At 39.1% G+C, this 14,708-nt stretch overlaps 15 protein-coding genes across 15 annotated transcripts; 9 read left to right on the top strand and 6 right to left on the bottom strand. All coding sequences in view use genetic code 6, as the record gives it.

The window, feature by feature from the left end:
* Positions 1-74: 74 nt before the first annotated feature.
* SS50377_22907 (uncharacterized protein) lies at positions 75-2,810 on the top strand (the record flags this gene model as incomplete). Its single annotated transcript, XM_067906785.1, has 1 exon — positions 75-2,810. The coding sequence occupies one exon, from the start codon at positions 75-77 to the stop codon at positions 2,808-2,810; it is 2,736 nt and encodes a 911-aa protein (XP_067766053.1).
* A 117-nt stretch (positions 2,811-2,927) lies between these two features.
* Positions 2,928-3,389, top strand: SS50377_22906 (Calmodulin; the record flags this gene model as incomplete). The annotated part of the gene is made up of 1 exon (XM_067906784.1): positions 2,928-3,389. The coding sequence occupies one exon, from the start codon at positions 2,928-2,930 to the stop codon at positions 3,387-3,389; it is 462 nt and encodes a 153-aa protein (XP_067766052.1).
* A 33-nt stretch (positions 3,390-3,422) lies between these two features.
* Positions 3,423-3,641, bottom strand: SS50377_22905 (uncharacterized protein; the record flags this gene model as incomplete). Its single annotated transcript, XM_067906783.1, has 1 exon — positions 3,423-3,641. One exon carries the CDS (start codon positions 3,639-3,641, stop codon positions 3,423-3,425), a length of 219 nt encoding a protein of 72 aa, XP_067766051.1.
* Positions 3,642-3,901: 260 nt separating this feature from the next.
* On the bottom strand, positions 3,902-4,597 carry SS50377_22904 (SHIPPO 1-like protein; the record flags this gene model as incomplete). Its single annotated transcript, XM_067906782.1, has 1 exon — positions 3,902-4,597. One exon carries the CDS (start codon positions 4,595-4,597, stop codon positions 3,902-3,904), a length of 696 nt encoding a protein of 231 aa, XP_067766050.1.
* A 51-nt stretch (positions 4,598-4,648) lies between these two features.
* SS50377_22903 (Lysophosphatidic acid acyltransferase/Glycerol-3-phosphate 1-O-acyltransferase) lies at positions 4,649-5,842 on the bottom strand (the record flags this gene model as incomplete). The annotated part of the gene is made up of 1 exon (XM_067906781.1): positions 4,649-5,842. The coding sequence occupies one exon, from the start codon at positions 5,840-5,842 to the stop codon at positions 4,649-4,651; it is 1,194 nt and encodes a 397-aa protein (XP_067766049.1).
* Positions 5,843-6,299: 457 nt separating this feature from the next.
* SS50377_22902 (uncharacterized protein) lies at positions 6,300-6,521 on the bottom strand (the record flags this gene model as incomplete). The annotated part of the gene is made up of 1 exon (XM_067906780.1): positions 6,300-6,521. One exon carries the CDS (start codon positions 6,519-6,521, stop codon positions 6,300-6,302), a length of 222 nt encoding a protein of 73 aa, XP_067766048.1.
* Positions 6,522-6,698: 177 nt separating this feature from the next.
* On the bottom strand, positions 6,699-7,418 carry SS50377_22901 (Parkin co-regulated protein; the record flags this gene model as incomplete). Its single annotated transcript, XM_067906779.1, has 1 exon — positions 6,699-7,418. One exon carries the CDS (start codon positions 7,416-7,418, stop codon positions 6,699-6,701), a length of 720 nt encoding a protein of 239 aa, XP_067766047.1.
* Positions 7,419-7,514: 96 nt separating this feature from the next.
* On the top strand, positions 7,515-7,925 carry SS50377_22900 (uncharacterized protein; the record flags this gene model as incomplete). The annotated part of the gene is made up of 1 exon (XM_067906778.1): positions 7,515-7,925. One exon carries the CDS (start codon positions 7,515-7,517, stop codon positions 7,923-7,925), a length of 411 nt encoding a protein of 136 aa, XP_067766046.1.
* A 179-nt stretch (positions 7,926-8,104) lies between these two features.
* On the top strand, positions 8,105-8,407 carry SS50377_22899 (uncharacterized protein; the record flags this gene model as incomplete). Its single annotated transcript, XM_067906777.1, has 1 exon — positions 8,105-8,407. The coding sequence occupies one exon, from the start codon at positions 8,105-8,107 to the stop codon at positions 8,405-8,407; it is 303 nt and encodes a 100-aa protein (XP_067766045.1).
* Positions 8,408-8,757: 350 nt separating this feature from the next.
* SS50377_22898 (uncharacterized protein) lies at positions 8,758-9,195 on the top strand (the record flags this gene model as incomplete). Its single annotated transcript, XM_067906776.1, has 1 exon — positions 8,758-9,195. One exon carries the CDS (start codon positions 8,758-8,760, stop codon positions 9,193-9,195), a length of 438 nt encoding a protein of 145 aa, XP_067766044.1.
* A 131-nt stretch (positions 9,196-9,326) lies between these two features.
* On the top strand, positions 9,327-9,608 carry SS50377_22897 (uncharacterized protein; the record flags this gene model as incomplete). The annotated part of the gene is made up of 1 exon (XM_067906775.1): positions 9,327-9,608. One exon carries the CDS (start codon positions 9,327-9,329, stop codon positions 9,606-9,608), a length of 282 nt encoding a protein of 93 aa, XP_067766043.1.
* Positions 9,609-9,618: 10 nt separating this feature from the next.
* SS50377_22896 (Myb-like DNA-binding domain-containing protein) lies at positions 9,619-10,167 on the bottom strand (the record flags this gene model as incomplete). Its single annotated transcript, XM_067906774.1, has 1 exon — positions 9,619-10,167. The coding sequence occupies one exon, from the start codon at positions 10,165-10,167 to the stop codon at positions 9,619-9,621; it is 549 nt and encodes a 182-aa protein (XP_067766042.1).
* Positions 10,168-10,427: 260 nt separating this feature from the next.
* Positions 10,428-11,030, top strand: SS50377_22895 (Transmembrane domain-containing protein; the record flags this gene model as incomplete). Its single annotated transcript, XM_067906773.1, has 1 exon — positions 10,428-11,030. One exon carries the CDS (start codon positions 10,428-10,430, stop codon positions 11,028-11,030), a length of 603 nt encoding a protein of 200 aa, XP_067766041.1.
* Positions 11,031-11,336: 306 nt separating this feature from the next.
* Positions 11,337-11,783, top strand: SS50377_22894 (uncharacterized protein; the record flags this gene model as incomplete). Its single annotated transcript, XM_067906772.1, has 1 exon — positions 11,337-11,783. The coding sequence occupies one exon, from the start codon at positions 11,337-11,339 to the stop codon at positions 11,781-11,783; it is 447 nt and encodes a 148-aa protein (XP_067766040.1).
* Positions 11,784-11,846: 63 nt separating this feature from the next.
* On the top strand, positions 11,847-14,696 carry SS50377_22893 (uncharacterized protein; the record flags this gene model as incomplete). The annotated part of the gene is made up of 1 exon (XM_067906771.1): positions 11,847-14,696. The coding sequence occupies one exon, from the start codon at positions 11,847-11,849 to the stop codon at positions 14,694-14,696; it is 2,850 nt and encodes a 949-aa protein (XP_067766039.1).
* Between the last annotated feature and the right edge of the window lie 12 nt (positions 14,697-14,708).

Below are 14,708 nucleotides of genomic sequence, written 5' to 3'. Positions count from 1 at the left end.
TATAAAATATAAAATAATATCAAAAAGAATATATATTAATATGATAATATATTGCAATATATTAGCGATTATAAATGAATTACATACCTAAAAAAACTACCACACCATTAACGCAAACTTTATAGCTTGGTGATACTGGGGTTTATATGCCATAATAAGTAGATAAATACGATTAATAGTCAAAAAGAATGTAAACATTGGTTAGTAAATTATCTAAATCATAACAAGTTAGAACATAATCACCTTAGCGAATGACTTTGCCATAAAATAGTTTAGTGCAAAAATCGCTTAAAAATTCACCAAACGTTGATTTTGTACCTAAAAAAATCGGCTATGTTAAAGTTTAGTAAATTACTAGTAAAATTAAGGAACCTCCCGAAGAACCGCATTAGTAGTTTTAATTTTGTTAAAATTTAGATAAATATTTAGTTAGGTAACATAAAAATTCCGTGGACATATCTTTGATTAAGAACGATTTGAAGTAGACCTTAGATATTGATGATTGCTTAGATAGTAATGAAGAAAATAAAGATTGGATACCTAATCAAATCAAATAGATATAACCTAATGTTGCAATAAATACGCAAAAGCAAGTAAAAGGTCGCTTTGCCGGACAGCTGACGCATGCAGATTCCTGCCAGCAAAACCAGCTGGATATTATGCAGATGGCAGCCTAGGCCGCCTCCGAGAACTTGGACGGGGAGTAAGGCACGGACATTAACACCCTGCACGAGACGAAGCACCAGCCGAGGGAGGCTAACTCCAGGCTGGCCCAGGCGAAGAACAAGGACGAGCTGGACATGGAGCCGTCGGACGCCAACATTGAGGACGCACCCCCGAAGTCTTCCGCCGTCACCAAGTCAAGATACGCCAACCACGCCCAGCCAGACGACGATGAGGATGACGAGGAACCTGTTTCGACTCCGGTGCATGCCTCCCAGTAGAAGCAGGAGGTCCCGCGCGGCGTCCGCAACCTCGGCCTCCAGCACGCAGACTCATGCCAGTAGAACCAAATGGACATCATGCGCGACGCTGCCCTCGCCAGCGCGCGCGAGATGGATGCCTAGGGTGCAGCAGACCAGTAGGATCAAAAGGATTACTAGGTTATAAACTCTAATGGCACTGCACAGCATAGTAAAAATTCAGATCAATTAAATTCAGATGCTTATCACCCTGATAAGTCATCCCAAAATTAAACTAATCAAAAAATAAATTCTAGGTAGTCAAATATGCGTGGTGGTAGAAGTTTACAACTCTAACATGCGGACTCTTGTACACAGAACTAACAAGAACTGTTTGATATTGCAAACTCCATATAAAATGAGGCTACCTAAGGGGAACATAATAAAATCACTTCAGTGATATAATAACCCCAGAAATAAGCAAAAGGTCGCTTTGCCGGACAGCTGACGCATGCAGATTCCTGCCAGCAAAACCAGCTGGATATTATGCAGATGGCAGCCTAGGCCGCCTCCGAGAACTTGGACGGGGAGTAAGGCACGGACATTAACACCCTGCACGAGACGAAGCACCAGCCGAGGGAGGCTAACTCCAGGCTGGCCCAGGCGAAGAACAAGGACGAGCTGGACATGGAGCCGTCGGACGCCAACATTGAGGACGCACCCCCGAAGTCTTCCGCCGTCACCAAGTCAAGATACGCCAACCACGCCCAGCCAGACGACGATGAGGATGACGAGGAACCTGTTTCGACTCCGGTGCATGCCTCCCAGTAGAAGCAGGAGGTCCCGCGCGGCGTCCGCAACCTCGGCCTCCAGCACGCAGACTCATGCCAGTAGAACCAAATGGACATCATGCGCGACGCTGCCCTCGCCAGCGCGCGCGAGATGGATGCCTAGGGTGCAGCAGGTAAAAACGTTAAAACGACAGATTTGTCGAATCTTGGCGAATCTTCTGATATTTCAGACATCTAACTCTAAACAACAGAACCTCAAAAACTGACGCAGCAGAGACTAAAACTAAATGTTCCTGTTTTCGGGGAAACGAGTTCTAGATTCAAAAACCAACAAACCGTAGACGATATCCAAGAGGAGGAAACTGCTAGCGAGTCAGACGAAGCGGAAACTTACCTTCCACCTTAGCACCTGGCAAAAACTAACCGAAACAACTTGATGCTACAACATGTTGATTCTTATACTTAGAACCAGTTTGAGGTATTTTAAATTGCGCAGCAGATTCAAAATGACTCAGAAAGCTTCAAAAATCGAAAATCCGCACTGACAAATCGCGAGAACTCGAATTCTGCATAATAAGAAGCCCCAAAAATAGCAAAACGGGAACGTCTGTCCAGGTAGTTATCACACCAAGATTCTTGTACCCAAAACCAGTTCGAAATTCTCTCCGCAGCCTCTCAAATCTTGATGGATGCAGAGCTGAAATCGGCAAGAGGCTATAAGCCAAATTCTATTATATCACATGTTGGGGCGGAAAAGGTGATTCCTGTGCGGTTTGGAGGCTCTTTACAGCACATGGATTCCTGTACAGAGGACTAGCGTAGTATTTTACAGATGGCAGAGGAGATTTAATCGAAAGAATACAATAATGAGTCCGCGCTCAGCGTTCGGGATTTCAAATATCATGATAGGAAGCAAAATATTTTGGTAGACTCAAATGCTGGTCTAAGTGCTCTCGGGACTGGAATTAAGCCTGTCCAGAGCGGCCTGTTGAGCCAAATGCTGACCTAGGTAGGAGACTCAGATTAGGCATTTTAGAGGCCAGAATATCTGACAGATACAGGTTCGTTCAATCTGCAGCGTGAGGTTTTGAAATGTGACGGTGGGTTCAATAAGTGAGTTTAAGTGGGAGCTATTTCATATCGTAAAATTATGTAAATATAAACTTAATTAAAATTATTATATAATAAATAAATGTATTTTTGCTTCCACTCCAAATTTTACCATTTCACTTATATGGATTCTGAACTCCCTCTTGATATTGCATAGGAAACCCTGGACGAATATAAGGAAGCATTCAATCTCTTTGATCGCAATGGTGATGGTAATATTACTACTGCTGAGCTTGGTACTGTTATGCGTTCTTTAGGTTAAAATCCTACTGAGGCTGAGCTTGCTGATATGGTAAATTCTATCGATGTTGACGGTAATGGTGTTATTAACTTTATCGAATTCGTTCGTTTAATGGTATCTAAGGCCAGAAATCAGGATTCTGAAGAAGAGCTCAAGGAAGCTTTCAGGGTATTTGATAGAAACGGTGATGGTTTTGTCAATGCTGCTGAGTTAAGACACGTCTTAACTCATATTGGTGAAAAGTTAGATGAAGATGAAGTTGATGACTTATTAAGAGAGGCTGACATCGATAGCGAAGGGTAAATCAAATATGCTGATTTCGTTAAAGTTCTTTGCAGAAGATGAGCGGATATTATAATATTTATATTAGTTCATTTCTCACACATTACCTTATACAGAGCCATCAGATTCCGATTATATATCTTTAAGATGGTCCTAAAGTTTGAACGTATTCATTTATGGCAATTCTTAGTCGAAATTTATAATTAGAGATGGTATTGCTCGAATTTCTACTTAGCCATTAGAAATTATTTGTGAAGCTTTTTCAGAATCTGTTTTCTAGGTTGTTGTTTTACACATATTAAAACATTGACCCATTATTTTACTGTGAAATTTTATTAATTATTATAGAATTATAATACTAATTATTACGCAATATGTTTTACTGATTGGATATTATAAATAATATCATAATATTTATTAATTTAAACTTCGTATTTAAGTACACTTAAATTTAGAAGTATACCGTTTGAGTACATTCGTTATTTTCATAAAACTAATTATATTATGGAATTTATGTATATATTAAAAAATAGTTTATTATATATTTATTAATTATATAAGGAATTTACTAAAAATCAGTATGTAAGACCATAACTTCTTACTTTACAGGTAGAACCTTATGATTGGTTCATTTCCTACCTTAAAGTGTATGTACCCACACCAGGGACAATATTTGGTTTATTAACTTGCGTGGATGTATTAAACTTCCATTTTATACCTTAAATATCTCTATTCTTGAAGTATTCTAAAGGGCCAGGATTAGAATTAATGTTAAGAGATCTAGTAGATGCCATTAAAGGAGCATTGGACGCTTTTTTAGATTTATCAAAATACTGTTCAAGTCTATACGATTGAGGGCCTGGTGACTATTCGCCTGCTGATGCAGATATCGCCCTTTAAGTTTTTGGTATAGTAATTTCACGCTAAAATAATGTGCTTTATTTGCTATACGCCCCAGGCCCTACAAAAACTGGAGTTTTGTAGTCAAAATCTTTGGCTGGTACTTTGGATAACATTGCACCATAGTTTTTAAGTGATGTTTTTGCACAATATATTCCTGGTCCAATATTGGACGGCGTTGATGACTGTTACTTCAGCTACGGCCTAATTCCCATTGATCCACCTCGAATATTTTTGGAAACTGCCTTAAAAGAAGAGTTTAAATCATAAAAACCAGCACCAGGCCTAATGGATCTATCTACTATCTAAGTAGTTATTGTATACGACTGTCCGAGCTCTTTAGTTATTTTCTATGAGGCGGACTAATTCATTATGTTTAATTTCCACTCCTATGAAAGAATTATAATATTATATATTAAAAGTCATTATGTTTCACTTATCAAAACACTCATCGTGCTGCTACCCTCATCATCGACCATATCAACCACGCCCAGTCTCTTAGCGAAACCAGCTTTTCGCTTTTCGATCATCTTTTCGCTCACAGTAACATATTTCAAAAATCCATCCCACTATCTCGGGATAAGTCCACCCGCCTTTGCGATAGCTAACTGCACTCGGTGGGCGAACTCTTCTGGCTTCTCGCCTTCCTCAATTTTCATTGCAGGCAAAAATTCAATTTTGTAATCTAATTCCCATTAAGTGAATATTGAAATCATATACTATATAAAGTTCTTTTCTTTCGAATTATGATAAGCATGAACACTTTTTTCACCATATTTAATACTCACCGGCATAACTTCGGCTCCGAGCTAAAAAGCTCCCCGCTTGAACTGCATCACGAACTTATTATTTACACACACGCCTTCTGGAAATATCAAAAGCGGGCTCTTGATATGCTCGCTAAAAATATGATTCTCCATTCCTTTTTATACTTTTTCCCGTTCCTTTTTCGCCGTTCGGTCGAACATGAGCGGTTAGACGCTAGAGACGATGAAGCGCTCTATAAAACCCTGAATCCCACCATGCTTCTGCCCTACGATTCCAAATGGTTGCACCGCGCACATGAGGGCGTAGTCGAGCGTGCTGGCGTGATTTGACACGTAAACGGTCCCCGGCCTATATACCGATGTGGGAGCATTTATTATAGTCCCTGAAGCTCCAAAAGAGGCAGCGAAAAGCTTCGCGGTCAGATTGAAAAAGAAACGCGACGTTTTTCCAGTCGTGGCGGAGACGGTTACCGCCCCGAAAAGCATCGTGAAGACGAACAAGAAAAGCCGAAACGGCAGCAAGAATACGTAAGTAAAAAATGTGCGCATACACATTTGGGGGAAGTTGGAAATTGTGAGCTGGTACGCCGATTTAGGGGTCTTGAAGCACTCTGAAAACGAGTCCGTTGTAATCGACTGCGCTGCCTCGGCTATTAGCTGCGTGGCGAGTAGCAGCGGTGAGTTTTCGCCGTGCTTGGCCTGCTTGGCGAGCGCCTTGGAGAGCATTTCTGTGATCTTGGGGACGTCGTTTTGCGAGAGTAGATAGTCGTAGTTCCCGAACTTGCAATACGAAAGTGCATCGGACATGGCGGAATTGAGGTGATCCTACGTCAGCGGTTAGGACGTCATGAATTGGAGGGGAGAGTGGATTTATAGGTGAAATAGGAATGATATGAAAATAGTTATTATATTTAATTATATATTTAAAATATATGGGAAAATACGTAGAAAAGAAAAAAGGCAATATATATAATTGTATAATAATTCAGTAATTACTTTTTTAAAAAATACTTGATATAAAGTTGAAACAGATAAAATTGTGGTTAAAAATTTCGAACTAAGTTTATAAAAAATCTATAATAATGGACATTTTCACTACGAAACTAAACAATTATTATAAGTTGCCATTATAATTTGGCATAATAAATAATTAAGTATACTTTATTTTAGGTTTCTCTGGATCTGATTTTAAATATTCTATACATTTATGTAAAATATAGATATAAAATATATTTCTGGGGTGAAAAGTCATATTGTTACAATTTTAACACAAACAAAAAAGTAATAATTAGTTTTACTTCATACTTCACTCTGATACCTAATTTCTCTATAACTAGCCCCATAAATTTCGCTTAGACTACCTATTATTAGTTAAAGTTGGTGTGCTAATTTACTCAAAATTAGAAATATCGATAGTTGACATTGTAAGTTGTCTAATTTATAGCCTTTAAATATTATTTAACTAGCTTTCTTGCATATCTTAGTCCTTTTAAGCAGCCTCTGAAACGTTAGATATGCAATTTCCCATTTTAATAGCAAAAAATATTATATTACAATATTCATATTATCTAAACGTAACTTAGTTTCCAAAAACGTAATCACGAATTCGTTAATATTATATTTAATTTAATAATTGAAAAATACTACTAAATTTAAAGATTGTTTAGTAATATTTTAAAATATACAATTGATCACTTATAATTAATCATAATACACAGCTCTGATAGACTGGTATCATATATTTGATGTTCAAAAATGCATCAGGACCCCCTTTTCTTTCTAATAGTTCCAATGTTTCCTAGATAAGATCACCTAGATTGATTCTTTTCCTCTAGGCATAATAAATTTAATCGCCGGAATTAATATTTTTACTATAAAAAATGTTCAATACAGGTAAAAGTTGCCTGTAATAAGGCACTAATGCAGGGCCTGCATATTCGTTAGAAACGACTAAAAATTAAATAGTATTCAAAACAACGCATATAACCTCAGGATCTCTGGTTTCAAGAGCCTAATGTAGAGGCAAGATTAACTGGGGAATAACTGGCAAAACTCTTTCTCTACCATGATCTAAGAGATTTTGCACACCTTCTCTGGCTAAAAATGCGTAAGGATGCTTCTTCTCCCTCAGACCTTCGAAGAAAATTGGTAAATAATGATGGAAATCGAGTTTGTCGATTTCTGCTTTCCAGAGGATCTTATTTCCAGCAGAAGTGTGCTCGACGGCGACTGGTAAATCGCCTCTATCGTAGAAACGCCTAAAATCTGTAGCAGGGAGAATGCGCTACTTGACAGAGTTCGCTGAGACTGGACCAACACGGTTTGCATTCTTGATGGCGTAAACTGTCTCAGATTTTTGCTGTTGAAAGTCCTCAATTGTGTTCATGCGCTTGGCAACCTTTGATTCGTAGGAAATCTAGGTCATTTTATTCTTGCGGAATGCGCAAAAAAGGAATGATCAAATTTAAATATAATTACATATAATAATTACGTAAATTTCTTTCCTTTTCAATTAAAATAAATGTACAGACTATAAATATACGAAGCAAATTCATCAACGATACTATCAGATTTTTCTTTTAACGATACTGTAGCAATATCTTAAGAATAACTTTTCAAGCAGTCCCTGACGCTGATTCGTTTCTCGATGACTGTAACATAAAATCCATTCAAAAAAGCTATTTTTGGTTCAAAAGTAGCAATGGCTACCCATGTTTCAAATACTATAGTAGCCGTGCTATTATATTCTGATTCCTATGATGATACTATAATAATGAGTTTCTTGCGTTCTGTTACAGTTGAAATATCTAAACTTTTTGGTCCAAAAATTGAAGAATTGACTAAATAAATAAACAGTGATGTCTCGTTTGATAAAGATATCAATGAACACATGCGAGATATTGTTTTCATGATAAAGGGAAAAATTGAGTGAGCGAATATGTCACGAAAGATTGAGGTCTGAATCAGACTCTTAATTATCTGGACGTACAATTTCACGTTTTTACTCTGTATCCAATCTGTTTATTTTTATAGCTTTTTTACAGCAGAATAACATTTCCAATGTAAATAAGAGATGGGAATTTATTATAATAAATTAATTACTATATTCGAATGAATGAAAATGTAATAATTCGAGGAAAAATAGAAAACAAAATAGAATTCATGGAACAAATTAATAGACCATTTATGCCAAAATCTTAGCTTAGACCACGACAAATATTAATAGATTTAAATACAAACTAACTACCGAAACTACTAAAATCTCCTTCTAAATATGTATAATCAAAAAATGCATTTTAACCTATTTTATTTAGTTAATTAACACACCAGCCGAGCAGATCTCATCAGAGACTGTAGGAAATAAAGAAAGAGACTTTATTAGCTGTCACTAGATAGTATTCATAAAATAAGTGAAATTATACTATATTTAGGTTATACTCAAAATATATTATTAATATAATTTTAATATAATAATTATATTCATTAATGATTGACCCCGAAAAAAATCTTCTCCTCATGCGTCAGTTCAACATTTTTTGGTGTCAGAATGCAGTTTGTGTTAATTGTCGACATAGATAGCGGTTGTACAACAAAATCCTACTTATCTGGCTTAGTTTTAATTAATAATTTTTCTTCTGAAACGCAATTTCCAATTCTAACCTTATTCCAAGTAAAATTAATAAAAAGACTTTTATTATATTATAATTTATTTTAGCGACAACAAATTTATATGATATTATACATTTATATATACTTTGTTTGTTATGAAAGGAAGACCATTACGGCCTCTAGGGTCAAAACTTACTTCTAGTTGTTCACTTAAATCTGAAGCCTAGGCGAACGAAAAATATTCGTCGATATCTGACGCTATTTCTGATATGGATCTTATAGATTTATCCAACCTTTCGAAATGTATTTAGAGCTTGTCACTGTAAGAGTAGTCTGATTAAGTTAATACACCAAGATAAATTGTAGCTACATCACGATTAGCTACTATAGTTCGTAGAGCAGAAGATGGTGATGAGAGTAGCAACTCAAAAGAAGACGTATTTTAGGTATGTGCATAACGACCTACACCGGTTCCTTTAACATCTAGAAAAATTATATAGTAGCGTAATAGTTATGACGAAGATTAGACTAGTGTATTTGAATTGGTCTAGCAGCTCCAGCGAAACTCTATAATTCGGAAGCAAAGAGACTGAGTTCATGATAACACTATATAAATGTAATTAAATCTCTTTAGTTTTGTCCTGGAGAGAATATATAGAAATTTATTTTTCAGTAATATATCTATAATTTTTATTATTATCTTTATATTTTTTTAAGTCAGAAAATGGGCAATTGCATAACGACTTAAGAGTCTAAGCAATGTATAATTTCAGAATAAATTAACTCCCAACTACCTGAAAAATAATAGTCAAAATTGTTTATTATTAATATAGATTCTATGAATGTGGATAATAATATCACTTTCACAACACGAAATGAAAATTAGAGTGATGAAAGAATAGCTATCATGAAAGAAATGTAGATAAGAGCATAAACACAAAAACTGCTACAAATATCATACGAAGAAACCAGTAGTAGTAAGCATTAAAACGAACCCAGTGAATGATAAACTAAATTCACTTCCATAAGCCTTTAAAATAATGAGGATATAACTTTTTGATCCTATACCGTATTTAGTTATCAGATCTTTCTACAAATCTTTCCACTACTTTGGTGAATTCGTTTGGATTTGGAAATTCATTTAATAGGAAATATAATTTATCATCTTAATCCTTTGTCCATCTACCTTTGACAAAATCTTACTTAATTACTCTATGATATCTTTAATTACATTGTTTCGGCGTCCAATTTGCTCCAGTTTTGCACTAATTATTAATAATTTAACTGATTAGTCTCCATTTTTGAGATCCAAATTCTTAGACAAGCGTAAGCAATATTTAGTCAGATACTGGACACCATGGCCATATTTCTTTCCTCTGTAGTTTAAAATCAACTGATTCGCAATCTAAAAATACTCTATTAATTGAAAACGTTTTTGGCAACTCGTGATCATACGGAAACTGAGGCAGTGGTGGTATTTTATATTAACTTAAATCAAAACAAGTAACTGGCTCTTCATCTAGAAAGCTAAATGACATAAATCTGAAAGACATAGCATCGTCCATTTGTGTACGACAGATTTATAGTAATTATAATTATATATATAAATATTGCACATTTTTACGTAAAAATTAGTTGTTAAAGTCTTTACTTAAATGATATATTGGAAACTTTATAGCCGTAAACACATCTTAATAAACTGAACTAACTAAACTAAATAAGTGCGAGTAATCTCGAGATATCAATTCGTAATTTTATACTATATTATTATAGTATAGTATTAGAAATATTTGAATATTATTTTTACGCTCCTATATTATCTAATATGACTGCACTGCCAAATGCATTGAAAGCTTAGCCCCCAAAAGGCACCAATACTAGACTAATCTCAAATTTGCTTTTACTAGCAAAATATTCACTACTTATTTTCCAATTCTTCAACCCATTCCCAGTAATGACAATTCCTACCCGTATTATTACCCAGTGCCTTACTACTGTTAATACCACTGAACCATACGCGATACCCGGAGCTGCTATTTTGTTTACCGAAGTTTTCCTTTCATTTGGATTCAATATTGCATTTATCGTCGCTTTAGTCTGCTAGCTGACTTTTTATTTCCTTAACACCGGAGTTGGATGCGGTTTTAATTATTTCAATAGAAAGCTTAGTTTTTTGGTTCTAGCCATGGCTATACCTTTATCGTTTAACTTTGGTCTTGATAGTAACCTTTTTGTTTAAATATTTTTCGTATGTGGTTCTTTTAATGTAGCCTGTGTTATTGAGACCTATTTTGCTGGTTATGTTGGTCTTTAAGAAGTTACAGGAGCATTTATACATTTAATTAGTGTAATAATGCAGTTATTTGGCTATAAAAACTTATGGTGCTTTGCCGTAGGAATTTTAGCTCAAGATTTGATGTTGGTCTGAGGTATTTTCTACGTATTTAAAAATAATAATAGTCATATTTTTATTTTTAGTTATTCCTATTTTAAATAAAGATTAATCTATTATGGGCAATTACATATTAAATTTAAGTATTTAATGAAGATAGTTAAACAACAAACCATAATTATCTTATAATTTTATTATATTTAATTTGATACTTTTTTATCATTTGTTTATAGTTGAAAATTATAATATAAATTATAAATTTCAGTTTAAGTAAATACAGTTTCAATTTAAATAATATAAAGATAGTTATAATTATGATTACAAGTAAATATCAAATAAAAAATGGACAACCTTGAAAATCTTAAAGTAGCCGTGTCTACAATTCTTAATAAAAAGTTTGAAGATTATGCAGACCTATTTATTCTAGATGCTGATATAAAATCAATAGGAAACTGGATTTTAATAGCCGAAACGATGAATATGCAAAGGAATAAAATTTATCGCTGGTATAACGATACGCATAGAAGAAAATTATTTCCTCGACTGACTGAAGAAGACAAATCTATCATCCAGCGAGAGCTTGTATGTTTCCTATCTAACAATTAAGCTCCCAATAAGTAGCGATAGCTCCAAATTCAATCAATGCTGTCTTAACAGTACCACAGAAATACCTTCACTATATTCCTTAATAACTCCATTAAGAAATTTCAACGAGTCTAAAAATTGAACGATGACGAAGAGTAATCACTCTAATATCACGACGGTGTGTTTTCGTATTTTTTGTAGTGAGTAAATCTACATTTAACTATTATTATACAATACCTAGCAATTATAATATTCTCCACTCCAAAAATGACGGATTTGGTCTCGCTTAATTACCTGATCTACGAGCATTTCCAGCGCGATATCTCGCACATTTTCCCGCCGTCAATCGAGCATTTTTAGCTGCTCGACATCAGCGCATTTAACGTGAAGTTAAGGAATTACCTCGGAATTTCGCCGATCTGCACAGACGTCTCGTTCGAAGCGTTCAAAACGTCCGTTCTGCAGTTCGCCCACATTTCCCCAGCCGCCCACCACAACTTCACGAGCCTGTTCGCGGCCTGCGAGGGGCTGAATTTAACGAGTTTCCTGGCACTGAACGTCGAAATCTTCCAATTTTTCAACGCTGACTTGCAAATTCTGGCCTGCGCAGCGCGCGCTGCGGAGGTCGCTAATTACCGCTTTCAGGCGTGGGCGCATTTCCGGCATTTTGCGCTCGGGACGGCCGTGTTCGAGACCAACGGGCTCTTCCACGCGGCGCCGGCGGGAAGCGGTGCCTTCGCGGGAGGCGTTTTCCACCTCATTTTCTGCGAGCCGCAGCCCGCGCGGAGGGGGCCGTTCGGCGCGCCGCAGAAAACGGACGTCCGCGAAATGTTCGAAACGGACGTCCCTGCGGCGATAGTTTCTGCGTTTTAGGGAGGGCCAGAGGCGGTCGTTCTGGCGCGGCGCGAAACGGCGCGCTGCGCGGAGCTGCTGCTGGCACAGCAGGGGAGCTTCTTCACGCTCAAAACGTCGCTGGGCCTGAGCGCGTTCCTGGCTGCCAGCGCGATTTCGAGCGTCTTTCTGGTCGCGCAAAAGGGGCAACTTTTCGCGATGCTGCCGTTCGTGTTTGGAGGGAATGTACTAAACAGCCAAGTTGCAAATGTTGAGTCAACAAATTTGTTTTCCGCTCCTAATTTAAGTGGAAAAGTGGTCAAATTAGCTGAAAATTTGCAGCGATAAGCATTTTCTGCGGTTAAGCTTTCGAGTAATTTCGAGCCCGATTAGAATGTTCTTATCGAGGAAAACTGCTAATCGGGCCAGTTTCTTCTGAGTATTTTGGACCAAAATTTGTGGTTCACGGCGATTCGCGCGAGTACGAAATCGGTAAATCTGACGGTTTCTGCGGTTTTTGTGAACGGAAATGTGCTAATCGACCCGCTGGACGGCGTTTTTCACGTCCTCAGCTTCGACCTCTTCCTTCAGAAATACGAAAAATGCGCGCACGTGAGCCTCCTGCACGGCGACGTCTTCGAAATTTGCCTCACAGAAGAGCTGGACGTAACTGAAAATTTCAAGTTGGTTATGGATCTTGATATAATAAAAATCGTCTCAACTGATATAACGACAAGTGATCCAACGAGTATTATTCCGGAATTACGGTTTTTCCCGCAAGCAGAGCAGCCGTTTTCGCCGAATTTGGACTTCGGCTTCTCGCAGCAGCTCCCGTTCTCGGCGCCGCAGAAAACGGAGCTCCTGAGTCCCGCATCGAGCCAGTGGCGCCATCTGCTCGCTTTGCCGCGCCCTGAAGCGATTCACCGATCATCTCCGCGCCAGGCCTGCGGATTCGTGCGCCTCCATTTCCCGTCCTTCGGCGTGCTCCTCGTGTCGTTCCAGACGGGCGAAATCGCGGAAACGGCGATTGCGACGAACCAGTTCGGACCGCTGCGCACCCGCCAGAACGCGCAGTTTACCGTTACGGCGAACGGCGCCTTCAACGTCGCGAGCGATCTGGTGTTTAGCGCGTTTTCGGAGGACCCGCAGGCCGGGCAGCAGGCGGTCAGCGCCGTCGTTTACTGGCAGGAAATCGACCCCAAAAAGGACCAGGCGAGCTCGTTCGGCTTCGTGCGCCTCGCCACGGGCTTCGAAAGGCACTTTTTCTTCAAGAGCCGCGAGAACATTCTCGGGCACCTGGTGCGCCTGACGCAGGTGCGAAACCGGCTGCACCCGAGCTCCTGCGAGCTCGTGGAGGTCCTGCGGGGCCCGCCGGTGAGCGATTGGCTCAGCGGCGAGATCGTGCAGTGCTTTTCGAACGTAAACGAGCAGCTCCTGAACAGGAGTTTTCGGCCCCAAAACACGCAAATTCCGGCCAGCTACGGCACGACCTGCGGCTTCATCGCGCCAGACCGGCAGCTGGACACGGTAGTCGATTTGTGCTTTTTCCGCCTCCCGAACTGCGAGAATCTGCTATAGTAGGGCGCGCGCGTCTTTTTCACGCTAAAAGCGCAGGCGCTGCACAAGGTTATCGACATGCAGGAGACGGTCCCGACGCAGTCCCCGAAACTGTCGATATGGGCCGTCGAGAACGTGAGCCTGCAGAGCCTGACGTTTTCGGGCGTTTTCAGCACGCTAGAGGCCAGGAAATGCTCCGGAATTCGCCCGGAGAAAGCGTTCCACGAAACGTTCAAACAGCAGAAATCCGAGCTCGTTTTCATGCCGCGGGCGCTGCTGGCGGCGGGGCTGCTGCGCGCCGGCGACCACGTCGTCTTCAACGTCTTCTGCGCGCACAGCGCCGTGGAGGCCTGCCGGATCACGCGAATCCGGCAGCACGTCTGCCTGCCGGGGCGGCTGCGGAGCTCGAAAATCGGTCCGATTTTCGTTCCCGAGGGCGCCGTTTTCGAGCCGCGAGACGTGTTCTCGGGCATGCTGATCCCGCTCGAATAGTGCTTTTTGGTGCGGCAGCAGCTTAATTTCACGGAAAATGAGCGCGTTTTGTGCGTTTATATCAGTTTGGGAGTGGGATTTGGAGCGGAATTGGAAGGGGAGGAAATGCGCTGGTGCAGGTTTTGCGAGGAGGTGGAGAGGGACTGTTTTGGAGGGGAGGAGGAAAGTTCAAGAATGGAAGGGGAGGGAGTGGAAAATGGAAGGGGATAGTGTGGGGGGCTGTTCTCGCTGAATTGATTTGTTTTGCTA

Source organism: Spironucleus salmonicida, chromosome 3 (assembly GCF_000497125.1).
Source record: "Spironucleus salmonicida strain ATCC 50377 chromosome 3, whole genome shotgun sequence".
Taxonomy (NCBI): domain Eukaryota; phylum Fornicata; order Diplomonadida; family Hexamitidae; genus Spironucleus; species Spironucleus salmonicida.
The sequence above is the reverse complement of the archived record's forward strand: the minus strand, read 5'-3'. Positions and strand labels throughout refer to the sequence as shown.